At 41.8% G+C, this 23,008-nt stretch overlaps 1 protein-coding gene across 1 annotated transcript in view; it reads left to right on the forward strand.

Annotated features, from left to right (window-relative positions):
* The window catches only part of CLMP (CXADR like membrane protein), a 121,897-nt gene that overhangs the window by 77,239 nt on the left and 21,650 nt on the right, over nt 1-23,008 (forward strand). Inside the window, 1 exon segment of the mRNA XM_072612907.1 lies at nt 8,510-8,667. Coding sequence (XP_072469008.1) covers nt 8,510-8,667 — 158 coding nt within the window.

Consider the following 23,008-nt stretch of genomic DNA (forward strand, 5'->3'; position numbering starts at 1 on the left):
AGGGAATAACTCTAAGATCCCAGGGTGCTATCTACCCTGTCAACATTCAGAAGATATTTGATGATGGTGATTTTTCCAGTCAGTTCCTAAGTGCCAATCTCTCTTCAACGTTTGGCAAATCTCCCTCACCTCCACTCCCGCCCACAAGTACCTTTTCTCACTCTTGCTGAAATGTTTTTGGCACCAGTTGGACAAGTGTAATAGTTTTCAAACTGGTCTTCCTGCTTCCATTCCTCCCCCTCTCTAACTATTCTTCACCCTGCCACATCACTGTAAATTAGACCACTCATCTAATCAAAAAGTCACTAGCTTCGCATTGCCTGCCAAATAAAGTATGAATTCTTTATGTTGGAATTCAAAATCCTACACAACTTGTCTCCAGCCTACATTTCCTGTCTTCTCTCATAATTCTCTCCTTCACATACCCTACATGGTAGCCAAATGGGACTATTCACTACTCTCCAGCCTCAGTCTGTCTTTTGCTACCTCTCTGTCTTGGCTCATGCCATCTCCATCGCTAGAATGGACTCTTTCCCAACCTCTAGTCCCCTTCACTTGCTAAAAGTCTCTCCTTCCATCAAGGCCTAATGCAGAGCCTGTCACGTAGTGAAAGCCTTTTACTTAATAAATGTTTGTTGAATTTAATTGAAAGCCCTACTATGATCCTATCTTATTCTCTAAACCAATGTCTCCCTCCTGATCTCAGCTCTAGTGGTCATCTGGTGTGTGACCATGGGTAAGTTGTTTCCTTTCCCTGGGCCTCCATTTCCCCATCTATAAAATGAGAGGGTTGAAGAAGATGATTTCTAAGGTTCCTTCCAACTCCAAATCTCTTAAAATTCTTGTAGCATTTTGCCAGGACTCTTCTTTCACACATCACCTTTTGCTATCAACAGGTGCATGGATATGACTTACCCCTCCCACTGTATTTTACTGGAGGCAAGACTGGACTGAGGCAGAATCTGTGTCATTGTAGCATCCTCATTGTCTAGCCCCATGCCTCAAGTATAGTAGGCATTTAGTAACCATTTGTTAAATTGAGGGAGGGAGGAAGGGAGGGAAAGGGTTTCAGGTGTGTGAGAAAGCAGCCAGGTACAGTGAGAAGTTCATGGAACTTGATTTCAGAACCATATTGGAATTTCTGCTCTAATGCCTAATCATTACGTAATCTTGAAAGAGTCAATTAGTCTCTCCTTGCCTCATCTGTAGAAATCATTAATATTATGATTATTAATTAATATTAATTAAATCATTAATTAACCGTAAATCAATTCATGAAAAGTTATTTATTAATTAGTCATAAACCATTAATATTAATAGCTCATACAATTTCCTCTGAAGGTTTGTTTAAGGTATTAGATGAAAGTACATAAAAAAGTTCTCTGTAACCATAAACCTTCTACGTGTGTTTGCCATTACATGATAGCATTAGGACAGTATTCCATGCTGTGATTGTCAGCGTCATGCTACATGCACACCTCCCATTCAGAACCCCACTAATGAGCAGAGAGAAGAGGTCCATTTCCATGTAATGTAATATGAAGCAACCTCTCCCCTCCATCTCCCAGACCAAAAATATTCTTAGGTTGCTTGTTGAGGCATCTGGAATTCTTTTGTTTGGTTCATTCCTTTGAGACTGGAAAACTTTTAATCTTCAAAGAGTCTCCCATTAAAATTCAGGCATGAGATCTGTGATTGTATTTGAATGGGGATGTCTCTTTCTGGAAATCCTTTCCAAGGTTACAGAATGAACAACTCTGACCACTAAGCCACCCGGCCTCTCAAAGCTTACCATGGTTGGGATCAGAAGTCATCAGAGAGTTAGACACTGCCTTGAAAGAGAAGACAAAAGAAGGACCAGCTTATATTTCTTTTGCATGGGCTGGGGTAATTGTTGAGTCTTGCTTAACTCTTCATGACCCCCATGGACGATACTGCCCATGGGATTTCTTGGCAAAGATACTGGAGTGGTTCGCCATGTCCTTCCCCAGTGGATTAAGGCAAACAGGGTTAAGTGACTTGCCCAGAGTCACACAGCTAGGACACATCTAAGGCCAGCTTGAACTCAGGTCTTCCTGACCTCCCTGCCAGCACTTTACCCCATGAGTCACCTCGATGCCTCCCAGCTTCTAGCTGAGGTAGGCAGTGTTTCCCTCTCCCACTTGCCCACCTCCCCAGAGACAAAGGCCAGAGCAGAGCATCCTGGTCCTCTCCATTGCCCTGGTCTTCTGGTCTCTCTCACTAACTAGCTGTGTGATTTGAGAAGGACTACTTTACTGCTGTGACCGTCAGCTTACTTATGCAGTGGAAATAATGCAGATTCTAGACTCAGAGCCTCTGGATTCAAATTCTGGCTGTCATCTCACTTTTCACATCTGTAAAGTGAGGGGACTGGATTAAACGACCTCTAAAGTCCCTTCTAAATTAAAATGAATCCTTTAGACAAAGAACCTACGACAAGGGATGTAACTGGGTGGGGGGTGGCATTTCTTCCTTCTTTGAAGTGGCTCAGTGCACAGTTCTTCTCCAGAATGTCCTGGACTGACCCTCATCTGCCTGTTCTGAGAGGGCTAGGGCAGACCAAGCCCAGAAGGAGCATGTGAGCACCGCCAAGGGTGTGAACTTGTCTGGGCACCTGAGGCCTCTCTGTTTAATTGGGTTAGGTTGGGTTCATGGACCACAGTGCCACCTGGATACAGAAATCTGGATTGGGGTGGGGGTGGAGAATGGGGGACGGGTGGTGCTGAGGCTGTGGGAGGAGGAAGAATGTCTGAAAAAAATACAAGTTTGGTGAATATCCTGGATTTCCTAAACATATCACACCAAGGCCTCCCCCTCCCCCATTTTTATTTTATTTATTTATTTTTGGGGATTGCAGCTATGGATAATTGAGCCTGTGTTTCCCTCTAGTGGCCCAGAGGTGCATTTCCACACTTGTTTTATCATTTGCTATTTATGGAGCACCTACTATCCATATGTATGATGTTACTTTCTTTAAGTTAAGAGGTTCTGGTTTCATGTTTGAAAAGTAGTGCGTCATGTTTAACCGATAGCGTCAGATTGCTTGGGGAGAGGAGAGGGAATGGGAGGAAAGGAAAAAGCTGCAAACTATCTTTACTATGCAGCTTTCCCCCAGTAAAGGTAGTAGCCACAACAGATGCATATATTTGTATCTCATTTTCAAGCATATTAAAGGTTTAATCCTGTGTTCAGAACACTGAAGAAATGAATGCATAAAAGAAAATGAGTAAAAGTGATTGATTCCCAGTCAATTCAACAAAGCTATTAAGCACCAGGCTGAGGATGAAAAGTTTTTTAAAAAGGAAAAAAAAGAAAAAGAAAGGAAAAAGAAAGGGAAGAGTCTGTTCAAGGAATTTGTATTCTAATGGAATAATAATATATATACATACACATATGTATGTATACATATACACATATAGTTATATGTAAACATATTTACATGTAACTATATATGTAATGTATATATAACTATATAAATTTATGTATACACACTTTGCATTTATTTATTTATGAGGAGTTTATATTATACTGGAATTTATATCTACACGTGTATGTTGCCAACCTGACAGAGTTTGATTTAACAAAGACAAACAACATTAGATTGTCTGAGTCCATGTTTTTATTTCTCTCAAGCTAGTGGCATGCATAGGAAGGTACAGTTAAAGACTGAGACCCCCTAAGGAAGCCAGTCTAGAACTGGGCTTCATTTGGGGTTGGGGTGTCCAGTTTATACCTTTTCAACAGGGGCTGATAGCACCCCATCATTGCTTTTACCTCTAGTCATAGGAAATACCTCTTCTATCAGATCACACCCCAAAATACAGACTACTCCCAGCCTTGGGCTATCTGGACAGATGAATCTGCCTCCACTCAAGTCTAAGCAGAATACAAGGGAACTTCCATACTTTTGATTAAATTAATTCAGGCTTGGGTTGGGGTTTGACCAGGATAAGAAGACTCAATACAATCTCATTATCAGTAATATCCTTCTGAAGAAGAAACTGAACTTTTGAAGAAAGGGGGTTAGGGGCAAGCTCTGAGTCTCCAAGATTACTAAGAAAAATAATTTTTTTCACAGTGTTTATTATAAGCTTCTTCTATACAAGCAAATGAAAAGAAAACTTCCAGACAGAAAGAGTATCCAGAAAGATTTAGGGTAAAGGGGTACTGAACTGAATTTTCAGGGAGGCTAGAGATGAGAAGAGGATTCATTCAAAAAACGAGGGGCCATATCTGCAAAGTCACAGAGATGAGAGGCATGAAATGGAATATGGAATGCCATGTATGGGGAACATCTAATATGTTCACTACACTGGAACAGAAACTTATGAAAGGCAAAGTACAGTACTGGAAAGTACAGTACTATTTTTACTATACTATGCTGTCTTTTATAGAAACTCTCTGTGTCTCAGTTTCTCTCATCTGTACAATGAGATGTCTGGATGATTCAATTTCAAAGTTCCTTCTAGCTCTAATAGTCTATGACTATGAGAATATGACACCGACACTTTGCCCCAGGACTTCCCTGTGCATTGTCCCAGTTAGGATGATTTCATCTACATAGCTGGTATAGGGTCTGCAAGCACTCAAGAGAATAAATCAAAGCATACATTTAAGCCACTCTGGGTATGCTCAGGAGGCATGCACATGTAACAGAGTCATGCTACATGTGTGGGAATGGAGCAGTGCCCTGGGCCCTTGCTAAAGGATTCGTATGACCAATCGCTCCTGGCTGGTCCTTTGTCCTTTGCTTGGGGTTGTATGAAAGACGACAGCCAATTGAGCTAGGAAGAACTGCTCATTCTGTAGGGAACGAGGAACAAGGAGAATCAGCTTCCTTTCTCCCTCAAGGCAATCTCTTTGTTGGACATAAGCCAATACCAGTTCTTCCCTGAACTAATAAGGGATAGGACGAGGGGATTTTTTTCCAGCAGCAGCTGTGGCTATTGCATGTGGCAGCCGGAGTGTGTGTTTGTCTAGGGGGGCCTGACACTAGAACCTGAGGAACTCTGGGAAGAGTCTGTTCATCTACTAAATGACCCTCCAACATCTCATGTTGCCATGGCAATAAAAATGGTGAGAATGAATGGGAGTGGAGGGTTTATACACAGAAAGAAGCAAATTGTCAGGCAAAGGCAGAGGTTGAAAACAATTTCTGGATTCAAATCAGTCCACTCTGGTGGATAATAATAAACCATTATATTTGTATAGTATCTCACATTTTTCTAGGTACTTTAAGATCTATTATTGTCTTTGATTCTCATGACAGTGAGGTGAGAAAGGTAAAAAGGGAAGGAGAGAGTGAGGGACAAAAGAAAAAAGGGATGGAGGGAGGAAGGAACACAGGAAAATGCAAGGAAGAAAAGAAGAAAAAATGGAAGAAAGGAAGGAAGGAAAGAAAGAAAAATTTTATTCCCATTTTAAAGAGGAGGAAACTGAGACTCAGAGAAGCTAAATAACTTGTAACATAGTCCATTATAATCAGTAAGAATTTGAACCTAGAACTCCTAACCTCATTTCTAGGATCCAGAAAACAATCACAGAATACCAAATTAGAAAGGATCTAAGAGGTCTCCAAGTGTCCCCATCTCCCAAAGTGATACATGAAGCCATCCTTACCAAGCAGTCATCCAACCCCTCTACTTGAAAAATCCAGGCAAGATGGCGGAGTAGAAAGACGCACATACACATAGTTCCGAACCCACAACCCATACAACAACTACAAAGAAGTAACTCACAGCGAATTCTGCACCCAGAGGCCACAGAACATTGGAGCGAGGGAGATTTCTGTTCCAGAGAGACCTGCAAACCTCTCGCAAAAGGTCCTTCGCACTGCGGACTGGGCGCCAGGACTGGGAGCTGAGTACAGCCCTGCCTCGGCCGCGGCACCAAGAGAAACAGACCCGAGCAGGCTTCAGGGACAGGATCTCCAGTGGCCGCACAAGTCCCTCCACCCACAGGTGACGGGGGTTGGTGAGAGAGTCTCTTTGGCGGGTCAAGGGGGGAGTGGGGTGCCCCCATGGCTCTGGCCCCCTCGGGAGACAGAAGCTGAGGGGCAGCGGCAGACCGGGGCTCCCCAAGCAGGCAGGAGCCTGGATCCATTGTTGAAGGTCTGTGCATAAACTCCCTGAGGGAACTGAGCCCGTGAGGCGGCCCTGCCCCAACCTGAGCATCTAAACTTAATCTCACACTGAATAGCAGCCCTGCCCCCGCCCAAAGCCCTGAGGCTGGAAGCAGCATTTGAATCTCAGACCCCAAACGCTGGCTGGGAGGATCAGGAGGCGAGGTGGGTGTGAGGAAAATATTCAGAGGTCAAGTCACTGGCTGGGAAAATGCCCAGAAAAGGGAAAAGAAATAAGACTATAGAAGGTTACTTTCTTGGTGAACAGGCATTTCCTCCCTTCCTTTCTGATGAGGAAGAACAATGCTTACCATCAGGCAAAGACACAGAAATCAAGGCTTCTGTGTCCCAGCCCACCCAATGGGCTCAGGCCATGGAAGAGCTCAAAAAGAATTTTGAAAATCAGGTTAGAGAGGTGGAAGAAAAGCTGGGAAGAGAAATGAGAGACATGAAGTCAAAGCATGAACAGCAGATCAGCTCCCTGCTAAAGGAGACCCAAAAAAATGTTGAAGAAAATAACACCTTGAAAACTAGCCTAACTCAATTGGCAAAAGAGGTTCAAAAAGCCAATGAGGAGAAGAATGCTTTCAAAAGCAGAATTAGCCAAATGGAAAAGGAGATTCAAAAGCTCACTGAAGAAAATAGTTCTTTCAAAATTAGAATGGCACAGATGGAGGCTAAGGACTTTATGAGAAAGCAAGAAATCACAGAACAAAGCCAGAAGAATGGAAAAATGGAAGATAATGTGAAATATCTCATTGGAAAAACAACTGACCTGGAAAATAGATCCAGGAGAGACAATTTAAAAATTATCGGACTACCTGAAAGCCATGATCAAAAGAAGAGCCTAGACATCATCTTTCATGAAATTATCAAGGAAAACTGCCCTGAGATTCTAGAACCAGAGGGCAAAATAAATATTCAAGGAATCCACAGAACACCGCCTGAAAGAGATCCAAAAAGAGAAACTCCTAGGAACATTGTGGCCAAATTCCAGAGTTCCCAGGTCAAGGAGAAAATATTGCAAGCAGCTAGAAAGAAACAATTCAAGTATTGTGGAAATAAAATCAGGATAACACAAGATCTAGCAGCTTCTACATTAAGGGATCGAAGGGCGTGGAACAGGATATTCCAGAAGGCAAAAGAACTAGGACTAAAACCAAGAATCACCTACCCAGCAAAACTGAGTATAATACTTCAGGGGAAAAATTGGTCTTTCAATGAAATAGAAGATTTTTAAGCATTCTTGATGAAAAGACCAGAGCTGATAAGAAAATTTGACTTCCAAACACAAGAATGAAGAGAACCATGAAAAGGTGAACAGCAAGGAGAAGTCATAAGGGACTTACTAGAGTTGAACTGTTTGCATTCCTACATGGAAAGACAATATTTGTAACTCTTGAAACTTTTCAGTATCTGGGTACTGGGTGGGATTACACACACACACATGCACACACACATAGAGACAGAGTGCACAGAGTGAATTGAAGAGGATGGGATCATATCTTAAAAAAATGAAATCAAGCAGTGAGAGAGAAATATATTGGGAGGAGAAAGGGAGAAATGGAATGGGGCAAATTATCTCTCATAAAAGAGGCAAGCAAAAGACTTATTAGTGGAGGGATAAAGAGGGGAGGTGAGAGAAAAACATGAAGTTTACTCTCATCACATTCCACTAAAGGAAAGAATAAAATGCACACTCATTTTGGTATGAAAACCTATCTTACAATACAGGAAAGTGGGGGATAAGGGGATAAGCAGGGTGGGGGGGATGACAGAAGGGAGGGCATGGGGAGGAGCGTGCAATTTGAGATCGACACTCATGGGGAGGGATAGGATCAAAAGAGAATAGAAGTAATGGGGGACAGGATAGGATGGAGGGAAATATAGTTAGTCCTATACAACACAACTATTATGGAAGTCATTTGCAAAACTACACAGATTTGGCCTATATTGAATTGCTTGCCTTCCAAAGGGAAGGGGTGGAGAGGGAGGGAGGTAAAGAAGTTGGAACTCAAAAGTGTTAGGATCAACTGTCTAGTAATGTTCTTGCCACTAGGAAATAAGAAATACAGGTAAAGGGGTATAGAAAGCTATCTGGCCCTACAGGACAAAAGAGAAGACGGAGACAAGGGCAGAGAGGGATGATAGAAGAGAGAGCAGATTGGTCATAGGGGCAATTAGAATGCTTGGTGTTTGGGGGGGGGGGAGAAAAGGGGAGAAAATTTGTAACCCAAAATTTTGTGAAAATGAATGTTAAAAGTTAAATTAAAAAAAAAAGAAAAAGAAAAATCCAGGATCCTGATCTCCCAGCCTTATCTTGTCACCATCCATTTTTCCATCACTGACAAGATTTCTCTCTTTCAGTTTCCTGTTATGTTGGAACATGGGGGACTCATATGGAAATCAAAAAAGTGGCTGAGGAAAAGGTCACTTTGCCTTGTCATCATCAGCTGGGGCTCCCAGAAAGAGACACCTTGGATATCGAGTGGTTGCTAATGGAACCTGATGGGAATCAAAAAGTGGTAAGCTCGCATGTGCTTCCAGTTGACCAGTGGGAGCCACCATTAGCCTGAATCCTCTCCTTTTTCCTTTCTTTTCCTCCATCATGGTGCCAAAACCTTTAGCATGGAACAAGGGGTGATTAATACAGCTATTGTTTTTGCTATTTAGGAACCTACAGCATAAGATGGATTAATGATGCAGAGGGGCACAGAAAATACTAGGTGAAGAACAACTACATAAGTAAACAAAAGAGTGGGTAACATGTTTATGTCAAGGGATACCTGGGAAGTAAAGAAAGACAAGTTAGTTGTGGGACTTTTATATTGAGGGCAGCTAAATTGTGCAGTGGATAGAATACTGGACTTGGAGTTAGAAAGACCTGGGTTTGAATCCTGCTTCAGACACTTATCATGTGACCCTGGGCAAGTCGATTCTTTCAGCTTCAGTTTTCTCATCTGTAAAATGGGGATAATAATAGCATCTGTCTCACAGGTTGTTGTAAGGATCAGTGAGATAATATGTAAAAATAGTTTGCAAACTCTAAAGTGCTATGTAAATGTTAGCTATTATTATTTGGGGTAGTAAGGACTATGGTGACCCATTAATTTTAATATCAGTTTGAGGCTGTAAAAAAAAAATTCTTTGCAGAATTTCAGAGTTTAGAGGCCATCTAGTCTAATCTGTATCTGATCAAGATTCCCCCCAGGACAATCTCCAACAAGTGGTCATCCTGCTTTCTCTTGAATACTTCTACTGTTGGGGAGGCTGTACCTCCTGGGACAGCTCATTCCTTTTTGGTTAGTTCCAGTTGTTAAAAGGTAACAATAATCTGCCTCTCTGCAGTTTCCATTCACTGCTCTTATCGGCCTTCTGGTGTCAAACAGAACAATTCTAATCCATCTTTCATGTGATAACCTTTCAAATAATCTAAGATCACTACCATGTCTCCCACTCCTTGGCCTTCTCTGTTCCGGCCAACATGTCCCCGCTTCCTCCGTAAGTCATATGTCTCTCAGAAGATATAGCAACTGCTTAGAAATGGGGTGTGGTCTTTTTCTTTTTCCCTAGTTATTACAACTGGAACCAATGAGAATATACACAAGGGGACACTGAGAAGGTTTAAACTAGAAGAAATATCAGTTATGTGGATGCAGGTCTTGCAGAGTGGAGTTTAAATTTAATTGATAGCAGCTGTTTATGAACCCAAGTCAGTCTTCATCATCAGCACCCTCCCTGCTTCCCACAAGGTGTCACTTTCTGGAACCTTTCCTTTCCCGAAACACACATAGAGAGCATGAAGCATTTTTTAAGTTATATATTTTTTTCAATCAGCAAAAATCCATCTTCTCTCCTTTTCACCAACTTCATCCCCTCTCTCCTGACACTGAAATTAAGGGAAAACAAAACTTTTGTTATGAACATGCAGTCAAACAAAACAAATTTCTTCACTGGCCATGTCACACACACATGTGTGTATTACATATGTATGTGCATATATGTGTATATATACATTGGTAACAGTATATAATATAAATGTAATAGATGTAATGTCCAATATCATATCTATTGTATATTACACAGTAGATACATACATAGATATATACATACATACATACATACATACACATCTGTGTATGTGTGTCTTCTGTGCTCCATGAGGCATCTGTACAAATTTCCTGGCCTATGCTGAGATGTTTGTCAGTTTTGCACAGAGCAGATTGGAAGCCGCCCTATCTTTTGCAAAATATCCAAGATGACTGGATAAAGCTGACATTTGGTGTTTTCAGCCTTGCCAAAGCAAAAATCATTTGGATTGTGGAGACAAGTGATTCTAGGACCTGGGAAGCAACTTTTGATTGCTCCGGCCAGTGTGGCTACTCAGCATTAGCCACTGAACACCCCATAGGAATCAACTCAAGGCCAACTAGAAGTCTAGCACCTGCATTCAGGAGAATAGAAACATCTGCAGGTCAGTTTACAAAGTAGGCAGAGGACAAGTGGTTGTGCCTAAGGGCCTAGACTGAGTATCCAAAGGGGGCCTCATTGGGAATATCTGAAAATTCAGGCTTCCAGAGGGAGGTAACCAAACCTGACACAACCTTCATAGGAAAAATTTCACAATGACTGAGACTACATTTCTGAGGCCGAACATCGATCAGAAGACAGAAGTGGTTTTTCTCCATTTTGTAGAGAAAGAAGCTGGAGCATCTCACACACTCAGGGCTCCAGACAGGAAGGAATGATGTAAAGAAAATCCAGGAATTTTGATTCCCAGGCCAACCTCCACTCCTTTGCTCACACTTTTCAAATAGGTTTTCCATCATTGTCACCTAAAGGGACATTCGATTCTATCCGGTTTAGTGCACATTTCTACTGTTCACAGAGAAACAACGTCGAGAAAGTTAATCTACTCCATCTGCTCTTATGCAAACCCTAACAAGTATAACTTGTTCTATTGTCACACACACACACACACACACACACACACACACAGCTAAAAAATGTTTAAAATGTCACAGTGGATAGAGTGCTAGGCATGAAGTCAAGGAAGATTCCTCTTCCAGATTTCAAATATGGCCTCAGATATTTACTAGATGTGTGACCCTGGGCAAATCATTTAACCTCTTCTGCCTTACTTCCTCATCTGTAAAACCACTTCAGTATCTCAAATGGGGTCAGGAAAAGTGGGACATAACTGAACAGTAACAAAAATGCCCCGGGGCAGCTAGGTGGCTCAGTGGATAGAGCACTGGACCTGGAATGAGGAAGATCAGAGTTCAAATTCAGCCTCAGATACTTCTTAGTTGGGTGACCCTGGGCAAGTCACTTAACCTCTCTTTGCCTTAATCCACTGGAAAAGGAAATGGAAAACAACTCTAGTATCCTTGCCAAGAAAAGAGTTGTACTGAACAACAGTGCTTCTATAGAAGATTCCACCAGGCTCTTTACAGGACAAATGAGCCAATTTTGATGGCTAGAAACTGCCCAGTTAACTTGGGGTAACTGATAGATGCCTTCCTTTATTTCTCTCTCTCTCTTTTTTCAAAGACCAAACTTTAAATCCATTTCCTCTGGAGCTCCTTGATTGGACAACAATAGGTCCCTGGTCAAGCACCACTTAATGGCTATATTTTGGGCTCTCCTGGCTCAGAGTGAATGTAGATAGTAACAGTTTCTCTTTTGACCAGCAACCCTGAGGGTCCTCCCCTCCCAGGTTGATTTTTTTTTAAAGAGGCCATCCTCTCACTTCTTTAAGAGGCCTGTTCACAGAATGGACATTACCTCATTCAAAGTGAGAACCTAAAAAGAACCTCGCCTAAAAGAGCCAGGGTCTCCCATTGCATCGTGAGCCATCTTCATTCCTCCTGATCCATTATCAGGCCACCTGACCCACATGGCTCAGGAGGAGAAAGTGAGGCTGGTGACCTTGCATAGCCCTCCCTCACTCAAATCAAAGTCAACTGCAAGTCATGTCATCATTTCCCTGATGCCATGGTCCTCTTTGAAAATGAAGGGCAAACACAAGCCAACAGCTGCCAACTATGTTTTTTTAATTGTTACATAATTGCCATTAATAATTATTATTTTTCATCATTTATAAAATGTCCTTTACAATGGGTTTGGTTTTTATTCATTGTTCTTCCAAATCAGATTGGTTAATATCATTTCCCCATTTCCTAGAATTGAAGGGTTTTTTTTTTCTGACAAAGAATTTCATCATCTTCCTATTCCCACAGAATAAAACATAGGCTCCTTATCTGGCGTTCAAGGCCCTCCATAATTCACTCCAGCTTACTTTTCCAGACTTATCTGTATATTCTATGTCACAATCAAACCAGACTATTTTTGTCCACTATTCTCAACCTACCTTTCCTTCCTGAATTACTCTGCTTCTGCTAGCCATGAAGGTTGGTATAGATTCTCATCATTCCCAGGTCTATCTCTAAAAGTGAACACAGGCAACTTTGTAAAGTCAAGTGAAGTCAAGTAAGTATTCACTAAGCTCTTATTAAGTCAGGCACCATGCTAAATTCTAGGAATATACATACAAGCAAAAGACAATCCTTCGCTCAAGAAGCTTACATTCTCATGGGGGAAGACAATTTATAAAAGGAAGCTGAAAACTGGGGGAGGTAGAGCAGCAAAAGTCCCTGGGTGCCTATGGTAGAGAAAGTCCAGAGAATAAGGAATGGAGCCAGGAAAAGAGTAAAGACCAATATAAAGCCTATCTAAAGTAAAGGTAAGCCTGAGATTCTTTAAGGCCAAACTCAGGGGCCACCTCCTCCATGAAGTTATCTATCTCACCTAAACCACCACTGAAATTGTGCTAAGTCAGTTGGAGTGAGCCCATAGTCTACAGTCTTCCCCCAGGGCACTGGATTCCATCCCATTGTCTTTTCTATTTCCTGCTAGGTGGCAGTAGACACACGTTATTTCATCCCACCCCCTTATCTTTCATCTCATTCCCCTGTGATACTGCAGGTGGAAGGAGCTGAGATACAAGGGCCCATCCCTTTTAGGAAACCTGTACCTAGTAGGATTGTCTTGCAGCTAGGTATTGAAGTGAATAGAGCACCAGCCTCAGACACTCCCTCGCTGTGTGACCCTTTCCCAGTCACTTAACCCCTATTCACCTCAATTTCCACATGTGTAAAATGAGCTGGAAAAGGAAACAGCAGACTACTCCAATATCCAAAACAACCCCAAATGGGTCATGTAGAGTCAGACAAGACTGAAAACAACAAGGCCCATCAGGATTATCTTGCTCCTATTAGGACAAGTTGTCTATAAAAGCAGTGGGTGGTTTGAAATCCTAGCACAGCCAGGTACAATGTGTATGTGTTGCATGCTATAATAAATTCCTTTTTTATTTCATTTTCCTGAGCTTGCCAGATTCATTAGGGCAAAGACCTTACCAAGACTTTCTTTCAACACTTCCCATTCCTTTACCCCACCCCTACTACAGGTAAAAGTGAGTTCTCTCTCAATCATCACACAGCACTTTGCCCTGCCCTCTCATTTATGTTTATCTCAGTTTCCTTTATGTCTTAGTTTTACTTTTCCATGTCTTTCCTCTATTAAGTTGTAAATTCCTGAAGAGTAAGGTATGTATCATAGCTTTTTAAAAATCCTCCTTGCCTACCACAATGATTTTACACATAGCATATGGTTAATAAATATTGATGAATTAAGAGATGTGAGTCTGGAGTTGTCTTGGGTTAGGGGGTTGAAATCATAAAAATCAGATGCAGGAAGTTGGATACGTGAACTGAGACTTAAAGGAAGCCAGAGAAAAGAAAAGGCAGAGGTGAGGAGCCCAGCATGGGCAACCAGCAGTGCAAGGGCACAGGAAGCCAACTTATGAAGAACTTTAAATACCAAACAGAAGACTTTGTAGTCTATTCTGAAGTTTATATTTTAAGCTGAAATTTACTGAGCATATGCCAAGAAAAAAAACAACCCTAAAAGGGGTCATGGAAAATCAGACATAACAGAAACAACTCAAAAACAACAAAAATGGGGGGAGGTGGCAAGGTCAAGACCTATACTTTAGGAAAATCACTGGCTGAGTAGTAGCTTAGTGGGGGATAGATTGGAATAAGGAGATACTTGAACCCAGGAGACCAATTAGAAGGTGATTGCAATTGTACAAGCAAGAGACTAGGGAGTAGAGAGTAGTGTAGAGCAGACAGAAAAGAACTTAAACGAGAAATGTTACAAAAACAAGATTTGCAAACAGACTGAATGGAGCTGGGGTGGGGTAAGGAGTGGGGATAAGGAGGTATGAGAGTGAGGAGTTAAAGATACCAAGATTATGAGCCTGGGACTGGGAGGATGGTAATAACCTCAACATGAGTTCTCTTTTGGAGGTGCTAAGTTTGAGATACCTATGAGGTATTCAGTTCTAGTTATCCAAAAGACCTCTTTTGATGATTCCACACTAACTCAGGAGAGAGGTTAACCGTTAGTGCTAGACTTACATATCTGGGAATCATCAGCATGGAGTTGATAATTGAACCCATGAAGTTGAGATTACTTTGTGAGCTGGTATATAAGAAAAGGGCAGCCAGGTGATGCAATGGATAGAGCACTGGATTTGGAATCAGGAAGACTCGTTTTCAAATCCAGTTCAAATCTAGTCTCAAACATTTAGCTTAGTGGCTACGTGACCCTGGGCAAGTTACTTAACTCTTTTTGCCTCAATTTTCTCATCTAAAAAATGAGTTGGAGGAGTTAATGGCAAACCAGTCCAGTATCTTTACCAAGAAAACCCAAAATGGGGTTGTGAACCACAACAACATAAGAAAAAGAGAAGAATCTCCAGAATACAGCCTTTTAGCCACCTATGGTTAATGGAGTATGAAACAAGAGATGGAGAAGGGATCAGACAGGTCAAGAGAGGTCCAGGAAACAGCAGTGTCACCAGAGTTTTACAGATAGAATGTACCTGCAGAGGTGTTGGATGCTTTACAGAGATCAAGGATGAGAATGAGAAAAAGCCATTGGACATTCATCGACTGTCTCTGTACTTTTGTATAGATTATCTGGCTGCTTGGAATATCCTCCCTCCTCACTTCTATCCCTTAGACTTCTTTTCTAACTTCCTCCAAAGCGTACCCCAAAGGTCACCTCCATAAGACCTAGACTGATCTCACTTTCCATTCCCCTAGCAACAGACTCATAGTACACCACCACTCCCCAAATAATTATCATATATTTATATAGATACATGTAATTGAGGCAGGGACAGTTTTGTTTTTATCTCTGAATCTCCAGCACTTAGCATAGCACCTGGCACATTGTGGAGCGAGGGAAGAAGGATTTGTGATTTCTTTTGATCTAGAGTTCCTATACCACTGCCGGTTAAGGAAATTCCTTCTCACAGTTATCAGCACTGGCTCTGCCAGTCATACTCGGAAGGTTGCCAGTGGGTACTACTAGCTTGTCCAGCTTCCCAGAGTTGATCAGTTCATTCAGACTAGCTCTGCATCCATTCCACTACGCTGCTACAAACTACAGTTTGGATGAGACAGTCTGTCAAAGAGGAAATACTTACTACCTGTAGACTGAATGAACGAGTATAGACAAGAATTTTGAGTGTGAAGGGGAAAAGAGAAAAAAGGACGATGGTCCCTTGATTAGATAGCAGGGTTTCAATTCAACAATCATTTACAAAGCCCGTGCAGTGAGTGCACTGTGCTAGATGTTAAGAATACAAAGACAAAAATAAAGAAACAGTCCTTTGGGAAAGGCAATAGCCCTTGTTGGTTAAAAGGAAGTTGTCTTGTGAGACAGAGATGGAGAAGAAAGAGGGAGGTATGATTAAAATGGAAAGAACAGGCACATCATTTGACACAAATTTTTTGTAGCATTTTACTATCATTTATGTACTTTAAATACAAATAATTACAAACAGATATGGTTTTAGTTTGAAGTAAACATTTTTCATCTTCCTATCTTTATTTTCTGTATCTTACGGATTATAAAAAATACATTGCATCTATCAGCTTGGTCCTTCTGACGAGGTGGAGGGGTGATGGGGGACCCCAAAATACCGACAGACAGTCTGGGTCGTGCTCGAATGAATTCGACTCAAGCCTTCTTAAAGCCATAGAAAACAAAGTTTATTAAAGATTCGCCAAATTGGGCTGCCTCTTAAGGAGCCTAAGAATTTGTAACGCTTGTGTTCACAAGCGGGCCAGATAGAATCTCAGCTAGACAGAGTCTGAGCTGGATTGCATCTGAGCGCCTTTATGGAAGCAAGGTGGGACTTAAATACAGAAAAGAGTATAGGAGGGATCTGGGGGGAAAGTCCAGGGTGATGGGAGGAGGGATTTAGGAAGGGTCTTGAGGAAAAGTCCAAGGAGGGAATCCAAGGAGGATCAAAGGCTGGAAACAACTGGAGGCTATCACCAAACAGACTAGGGGGCAGACTAGGGGGCACCTAGGTGGGAAGCAGGTGGGGCAATCCAGAGATCTTGATAGGGGCAGTATGTGGATGGATTCAGATCTTGATGGGAGTGGTCGGCAGCCTGGGGAAATGGGGTTTTGATGGGATCAAGGGTGGGGGGGGTGCAACAGACGTGAGTAGAAAGATAATGAAAAGCCCATGGTCTTCCTGAGACTGCCGGAACAAATGGAAGGATTAGATTTGAGTAAGAAAGGCCAGATTAAGTGGGAAGATTCAAGATTCAAGGAGGCTCCCAGAGTCTGAACCCCATCACTTCCAGGTATTCTTTAATTCTGATCCTTCTGGTTGATTGGTTGTTGTCCTTTGTTCTCGAAGAGGACCAAAATGACATCACCATGAAAAAGTGAAGTTTCAGTGTGTCCGACTGTGGCTGAACAGACCAATATGAGCTCAGAGCTGTACCACAAGCTGGGCACAGATAGTGTGTGTGAACATTTGGGGTGAATATGCCAAATTTGCGCATGCTACATTTACTTTGTGCTGTCTCAATTCTGCTTTGCTCATAGAGCACAGCACCCTTTCTTACGTGGGCACAACATGCTGAGCCGTCCTGTGCCAGTCTCCTGTGTCTTAAGACAGACTTTGAGAGTGTCCTTGTATCGCTTCTTCTGACCATCATGTGATCGCCTGCCCCATGCAAGTTCTCCATAAAATAGTCTTTTTGGCAAGCGTACATTTTGCATTCTAACAACTCTGGTCTTTCTAGTGTTTAATGGAGCCTATAAGGGTGGAGGTGAAAGGATTGTGTGTTCGTCCTTCGTTGCCAAAGAAAACCATGCCATCAGAGAAACGATGACATGACTTGCACTTAACTTTGTTTTGAGTGAGAGAGGGCAGTGCCAGATCACCAGCCTTACTTCTCCAGGGCAATCTAAATCCAGTGACCAGATATTCATCAGGATGACTAGAGATGACCCAGGATGCATTGGGAGACCTTGAGCCCTTTAGGCCAGGGTCTTTCCAGGTACTTAGGGTGAGGCAACGGCCATTCATTGAATAGGCCTGTTTAAGAAGTAACCAGGGCATGGCCCCTTTACCGAGGCCAAAAAAAACAAAGACATCTGGCTGGGTGGAAAACAGCAACTGTTACTATTGATAATCACTCTAAAGTTAGAGGCCCAGAGGAGCCCTTAGGCAGGGACCCTTTGGCGTCCCAGTTTCAGAGTGCAGTAGGTTTAAGGTTTTGGGAGGGGGAAAAAAGGTGAAAGGATTAGTCTTCATTAGAAGGACATTTCTTCCTCTGCTATAGGAAGATGGTGAGTGAAGAACAAAGAGGTTTTGAGGCAGGTGAGAAAATTAGAACCAGGAAATGTTTTAATAGCTCTTTCAGATTTGCAAAGCACTTTCTTCACAAGTGTGGGGTAGGAAATAAAGGGCCTTCCTCCACGTCCAAGGGGCTAGAAAAGGTTGGAGCTTGAACTCAAACTCTAGTCTTCTACTGCCAAGGCTAATCCTCTTGCCCCTAGGCTAAACCTCATTCTTGTGCAGCCTTACTTTGGGAAGGTATAGGAACATTTTTCTCCTCTGAAGGGGGAGGGGAAAAAAAAAGAAAATGGTTACCAGGAGTTTTGAGGGGCAGGGGTGGGATGTTAAGGAAGCTCACTTAGGATGGCAAATCTTTGTTTTTAGAGGCAAGAATATCTACTAAAATAGAGAAGTTGGAGTCTTTTGGAGACCATTAAAGGTTTAGAACAAAAGAGCTGGTACTAATGAATGAATAAAAGGATTACTGAAACTTCGAGGGCTCTTCTAAAGTTAGAGATCTGGAGTTTTTAGTGGATTGAATTGGTCAGCTTCCTTATTTTCTCCAGCCCGCTAAAAGAAGATTGGAGTTTCCTAGTATTGGGGACTGGCCAGACTGGTGCTGCAAAAAGTTAAAGGAATAAAATATTCTAGGGTGTTAGTGGGAGTATCAATGAAATGACTGTCAAGTTAGGATGTGTAAGGAGGCAGAAGCTAAAAGTTGAGAAACCAGCCAGCAAAACCAGATTATCCTCCATGTAATTTCCATTAAACTTAATCTAGTCTTGCCCATGTCACTGAAATATTCCAACCATACTGGGGTCCCTCTATAAGGGATGGGATTTGCCCTGGACCCCTAAAAGGAAAAGCCCCTGAACTTTCCAACAAATTTCAGAGAATTCAACCCCAAACCCAGATTCCCCGTGTTAGTTTCTGTTGGTTTCACAAATACAGCAGTCTCACTAGGAGTCTTGACCACCCATCTGGTATTTTAATAAACCGACTACTTGGACTGAAAGAAAGCTTGAGTGGTCGAATTCTGTTTAGGCAGACACCTGCCCTGTTCCCCTGTATTCCAGGGTTCCTAGCACCCCTAGACTGCAACACTTCTTCCTTATCACTGTAGCTATCTCTGGGATTGTTGTTACATCATAAACTGCTTTCCTCCTACCTATTTCCCCAGATTGAATTCAGGTATCTAAATTCTTAGGACCACAGTTTTCTCATTTGTAAAATGGGGATGGCCTTACCTTACTCACATCTCATCTCTATGAGGTATTGATAAGACAACTAACAAATATAAGAAGCAACTAGGTGGTCCAGGGGCTGGAGCACTGGACTTAAAAGGCAGACAGATCTGAATTCAAATCCTCCCTCACATTCTTATTAGGTATATAATTATGCAAGTATCTTAACCTCCTTCCTCAGTTGTTCATCAGTTAAATAAGGATATTAAGAGCACCTAATTTCACAGTTATTATAAGGATCAAATGAGATAATATGTAAAGCTGTTTGCAAAACCTTAAAGTGCTGTATTAATGCTAGCTATTACTATTATTAACTTATGTATGGATCAGCCACTATGGAAATACCAAGGAAATATTTAATTTAAATATTTAATTTCCTTCTGCCATGTGGGCATATTCAGGCCCGCTTTTTACTGTAGTTAATTCCTATATGTTAGGGGAATATAAACTTATTTTAGTATTAGATGAAACAAAATTCAACTCAACTCCTTGAGTTTACATTCTAACACCTAGAACAATGTCTTAGGAGCAGGGGTTTAATAAGCACCATTTGATTGATTTAATGAGAACCTACTTTTTTGTAAGACCATGGGAGATCCTAGGGATAGAAAGATGAAAATGACACATCCCTTGTCTTCAGTCAGGTTACAGTCTAACGAGGGAATACAAAAGGCACCCAAACCAGTTTGAAGAAAGGTAGAATGTGATTGAGGCAAAAGAGAGATCCCAAGTACTCTAGGAAGTTGCGGATTTTGGAGGTGGGGGAGGGGCTGGGAAGAACTCTTTTAGCTGTGAAGATAAGAAAAGTCTTCATATAGAGAAGGTGACACCAGAGATCATCCTTGAAGGCAGGGAAAGATTTCTATAGGCAAAGAGTAGAACAGAGTGTATTCTAAGCCTTGTAAAGGCCTGTATCATTTCAATACAGGACAAGACTGGGAAATAACTAGTTGTCCATTTTCCCTGGAAGATAGAGTGCACTCAGGGGAGAAGCAGAAAATAAGATTTAGAGTCAGATTATGTCAAGTTAAGCAGTTTCTAGTTTATCCCATAGGAAATTTGTTGTTGTTAGTCATTTTTCAGCTGTGTGCAACTTTTTGTGACCCCATTTGGGATTTTCTTGGCAAAGATAGAGGAGTGATTTGCCATTTCCTTCTCCAACTCATTTTACAGAGGAAGAAACTGAGGCAAACAGGTGTAAGTGACTTGTCCAGAGTCACACAGCTAGTGAGTATCTGCGGTCAGATTTGAACTCAGGAAGATGAGTCTTCCTCACTCCAGGCCTGGTACTCTAAACACTTGGCCACCCACTTGCCCCCTATAGGAAACAGGTAACTGCTTAAAGCTTTTGAGCAACAACTAGAATGATGGGAGAGATGGTGACCTACTCAGGAAGTCTGTTTTTGAAGATGTGTGGAGGGTAGAGCAAAGAAAGACAGAGCCCTGGGACTAGTAAGGAGGCTATTAGCATGAGGGTGGCCCAAGATCTGAATAAGAGTGATGTTAGGGTGGGGAAGGTATACTATAGGTATACTGATTCCACATGGTGGGGAAGGAATCAAAGATCACCTCAGGGTCTTGAGCTTGGGGTGACTAACTTCCCTCAAGTCTCAGCTAACGTCCTACCTTCTATAGGAAGCCTTTCCTAGTCCATCATCTTAGTGCCTTCCCTTTGAGGTTATCTCTGGGACTGTTTGCACATTGTCAACCCCACTAGACTGAGAGATAACCGAGTTCTTTTCTTTTTATCTCCAGTACTTAACACATAGTGCTAAGGCTGGCACATAGTGAGTGCTTAATAAATGCTTTTTGACTGACATAGTATGTGCTTGATACATGCCTATTAATAGGATGGTGGTAATGAAATCCTAATAAAGCTGCCCCCAGCCCCAATATTCTAACTTCCTTATGGGCCCGACTGAACAGCAGGCATGTCCTGATTTAACCACACAATCTGGCTCTAACTACACTATAGGCCCCTAGACTCAATATAGCCACTGCCCCCTACATAGCCACTGACCTGCCCCCCCCACTCAACACCCTAATTTCCTCATATATGCCTGACTGCTCACTATAACAACAGATATGTCCATGAACTCATATTTCTCACAGAAACAGCAAGTGCGTCCATGCATTCGACCACAGTCACATCCATCTAGTCCTAGACACAACCACAATACTCAGCCAATCAGAAAGCAGCGCCACCAGGATGCCCAAGCAGTATATAGACCCCAAAACAATAGAAGGGACTTTCCCTAAGAAGGCACCTGGAAAGTAATAGCAAAAGGTGTCCTTTAGGTGAACTTATGTCATAGAGAGGCTTATTATAATATCATTATCATACATACATGTATACCCCCCCAAATGGGTTTTTCTATATGTATTGTGGGTAACCACATGCACAGTTCCACTGAGGCTGGGACCACTACCCTATTACCTAATTCCTTAACAAATCCTTCCTGCTTTTTTAATATTCATAATTTCTGTTATGTAATCAGCATCATTACACTATAAATTTGCCTATGTTGTTTTACTAAGTTGCTGGTTCCTCTTGGAACCTAGCCCACTTCTGAGGGACATCAATCCTCAATAAATGCCTGTATTTGGATTAGAGGTGGTCTGACCCTGAATTCTTTGAGACAGTGCCACCACAAAATACCATGAAACCGCAAGAGTGGTGTCATTAACTGAAAAAGAGAAGTGAGGACAAGCAAAGGTGATGAGTTTCATTCTGTACATATAGAACTAGAAATAAGAATGAGATATTAAGGTAAAAGATCTAGCAGGGAGCTGGAGACTGAGGCTAGAGTAATAGAATTAGAAGTCATCAGTATAGCGGTGATAAATGAAGCCATTGTGGAGTAAAATCTTTATCTGGGTAGAGAATATAGAAAGGTAAGATTCTGGAATCAAAGGAGAAATTTAGAAATGGGAAGGATCTTAGTGATCATCTAGTCACCCAACATTCCCTCATTTTAATAGATGAGCAAACTAAGGCGCATAGGAGTTAAATAACTTTATTAAGATCACACAGATAGTGAATGGAATTCAAGTCTTTGACTCCAAATGTAATGCTCCCCTAAGTGAGGCTGGTGACCTGCACAACCCTCCCTCACTCAAAACAAAGTCAAGTGCAAGTCATGTCATCATTTCTCTGATGGCATGGTCTTCTTTGGCAATGAAGCACAAACACACAGTGCTCTCCTAGACTGTGTCTCTGACTTCATAGTCCTTTGCCTAGCCTAGAAAAATAACTCATTTGTTCTTTCCTTAAGTCTCCAGAGAAGGAGGTTTTCACTCCTCCTTTGATGAACATTTTCATCTTTCTAGTCTCCTATGACTTTCTCTTAACATTTAGGCTAAAATCTTACTGCTCTATAAATCTGGTCTTGCTAATTCCAGTACTCTGACTAAATGTTTTCTTTCTCCTTTCAGTAACTCAGTGAAGTAGTGAAATTATTATTAACCCCTATTTTATAGATGAGGAAAATGAGGTTCAGAGAATTGAACTTTTCCAAGGTCACAGAGCTACCAAGTGGCAGACCTGGGACTCAAGCCCAAATATTATTATTATTATTATTATTTTTTCCATCCACATCCATAAGTATATAACTTATAGTTGATTGTTTGTTTTTGAGACAGAGTTAAGTGACTTGCCCAGGGTCCCACAGATAGTAAGTGTCTAAGGTTGGATTGGAACCCAGGTCTTCCTGAATCCAGAGCCAGTGCTCTGTCAGTGAGCCACCTAGCTGCCCCATGTAACTTGCAGTCTTCAGAGCCTTGATTGGAGAGCTGAGATATTAAGTGACTTCTTCCTGGTCATACAAGGAGCTTCTTTCCAGGCCCTTCCTGACTCTGTCTGCTTATTATAAAGAATAAGATGATTCCCAGCTGAGGACA

The sequence above is a fragment of the Notamacropus eugenii genome, chromosome 5 (genome assembly GCF_028372415.1).
Source record: "Notamacropus eugenii isolate mMacEug1 chromosome 5, mMacEug1.pri_v2, whole genome shotgun sequence".
In the NCBI taxonomy this organism is placed as follows: domain Eukaryota; kingdom Metazoa; phylum Chordata; class Mammalia; order Diprotodontia; family Macropodidae; genus Notamacropus; species Notamacropus eugenii.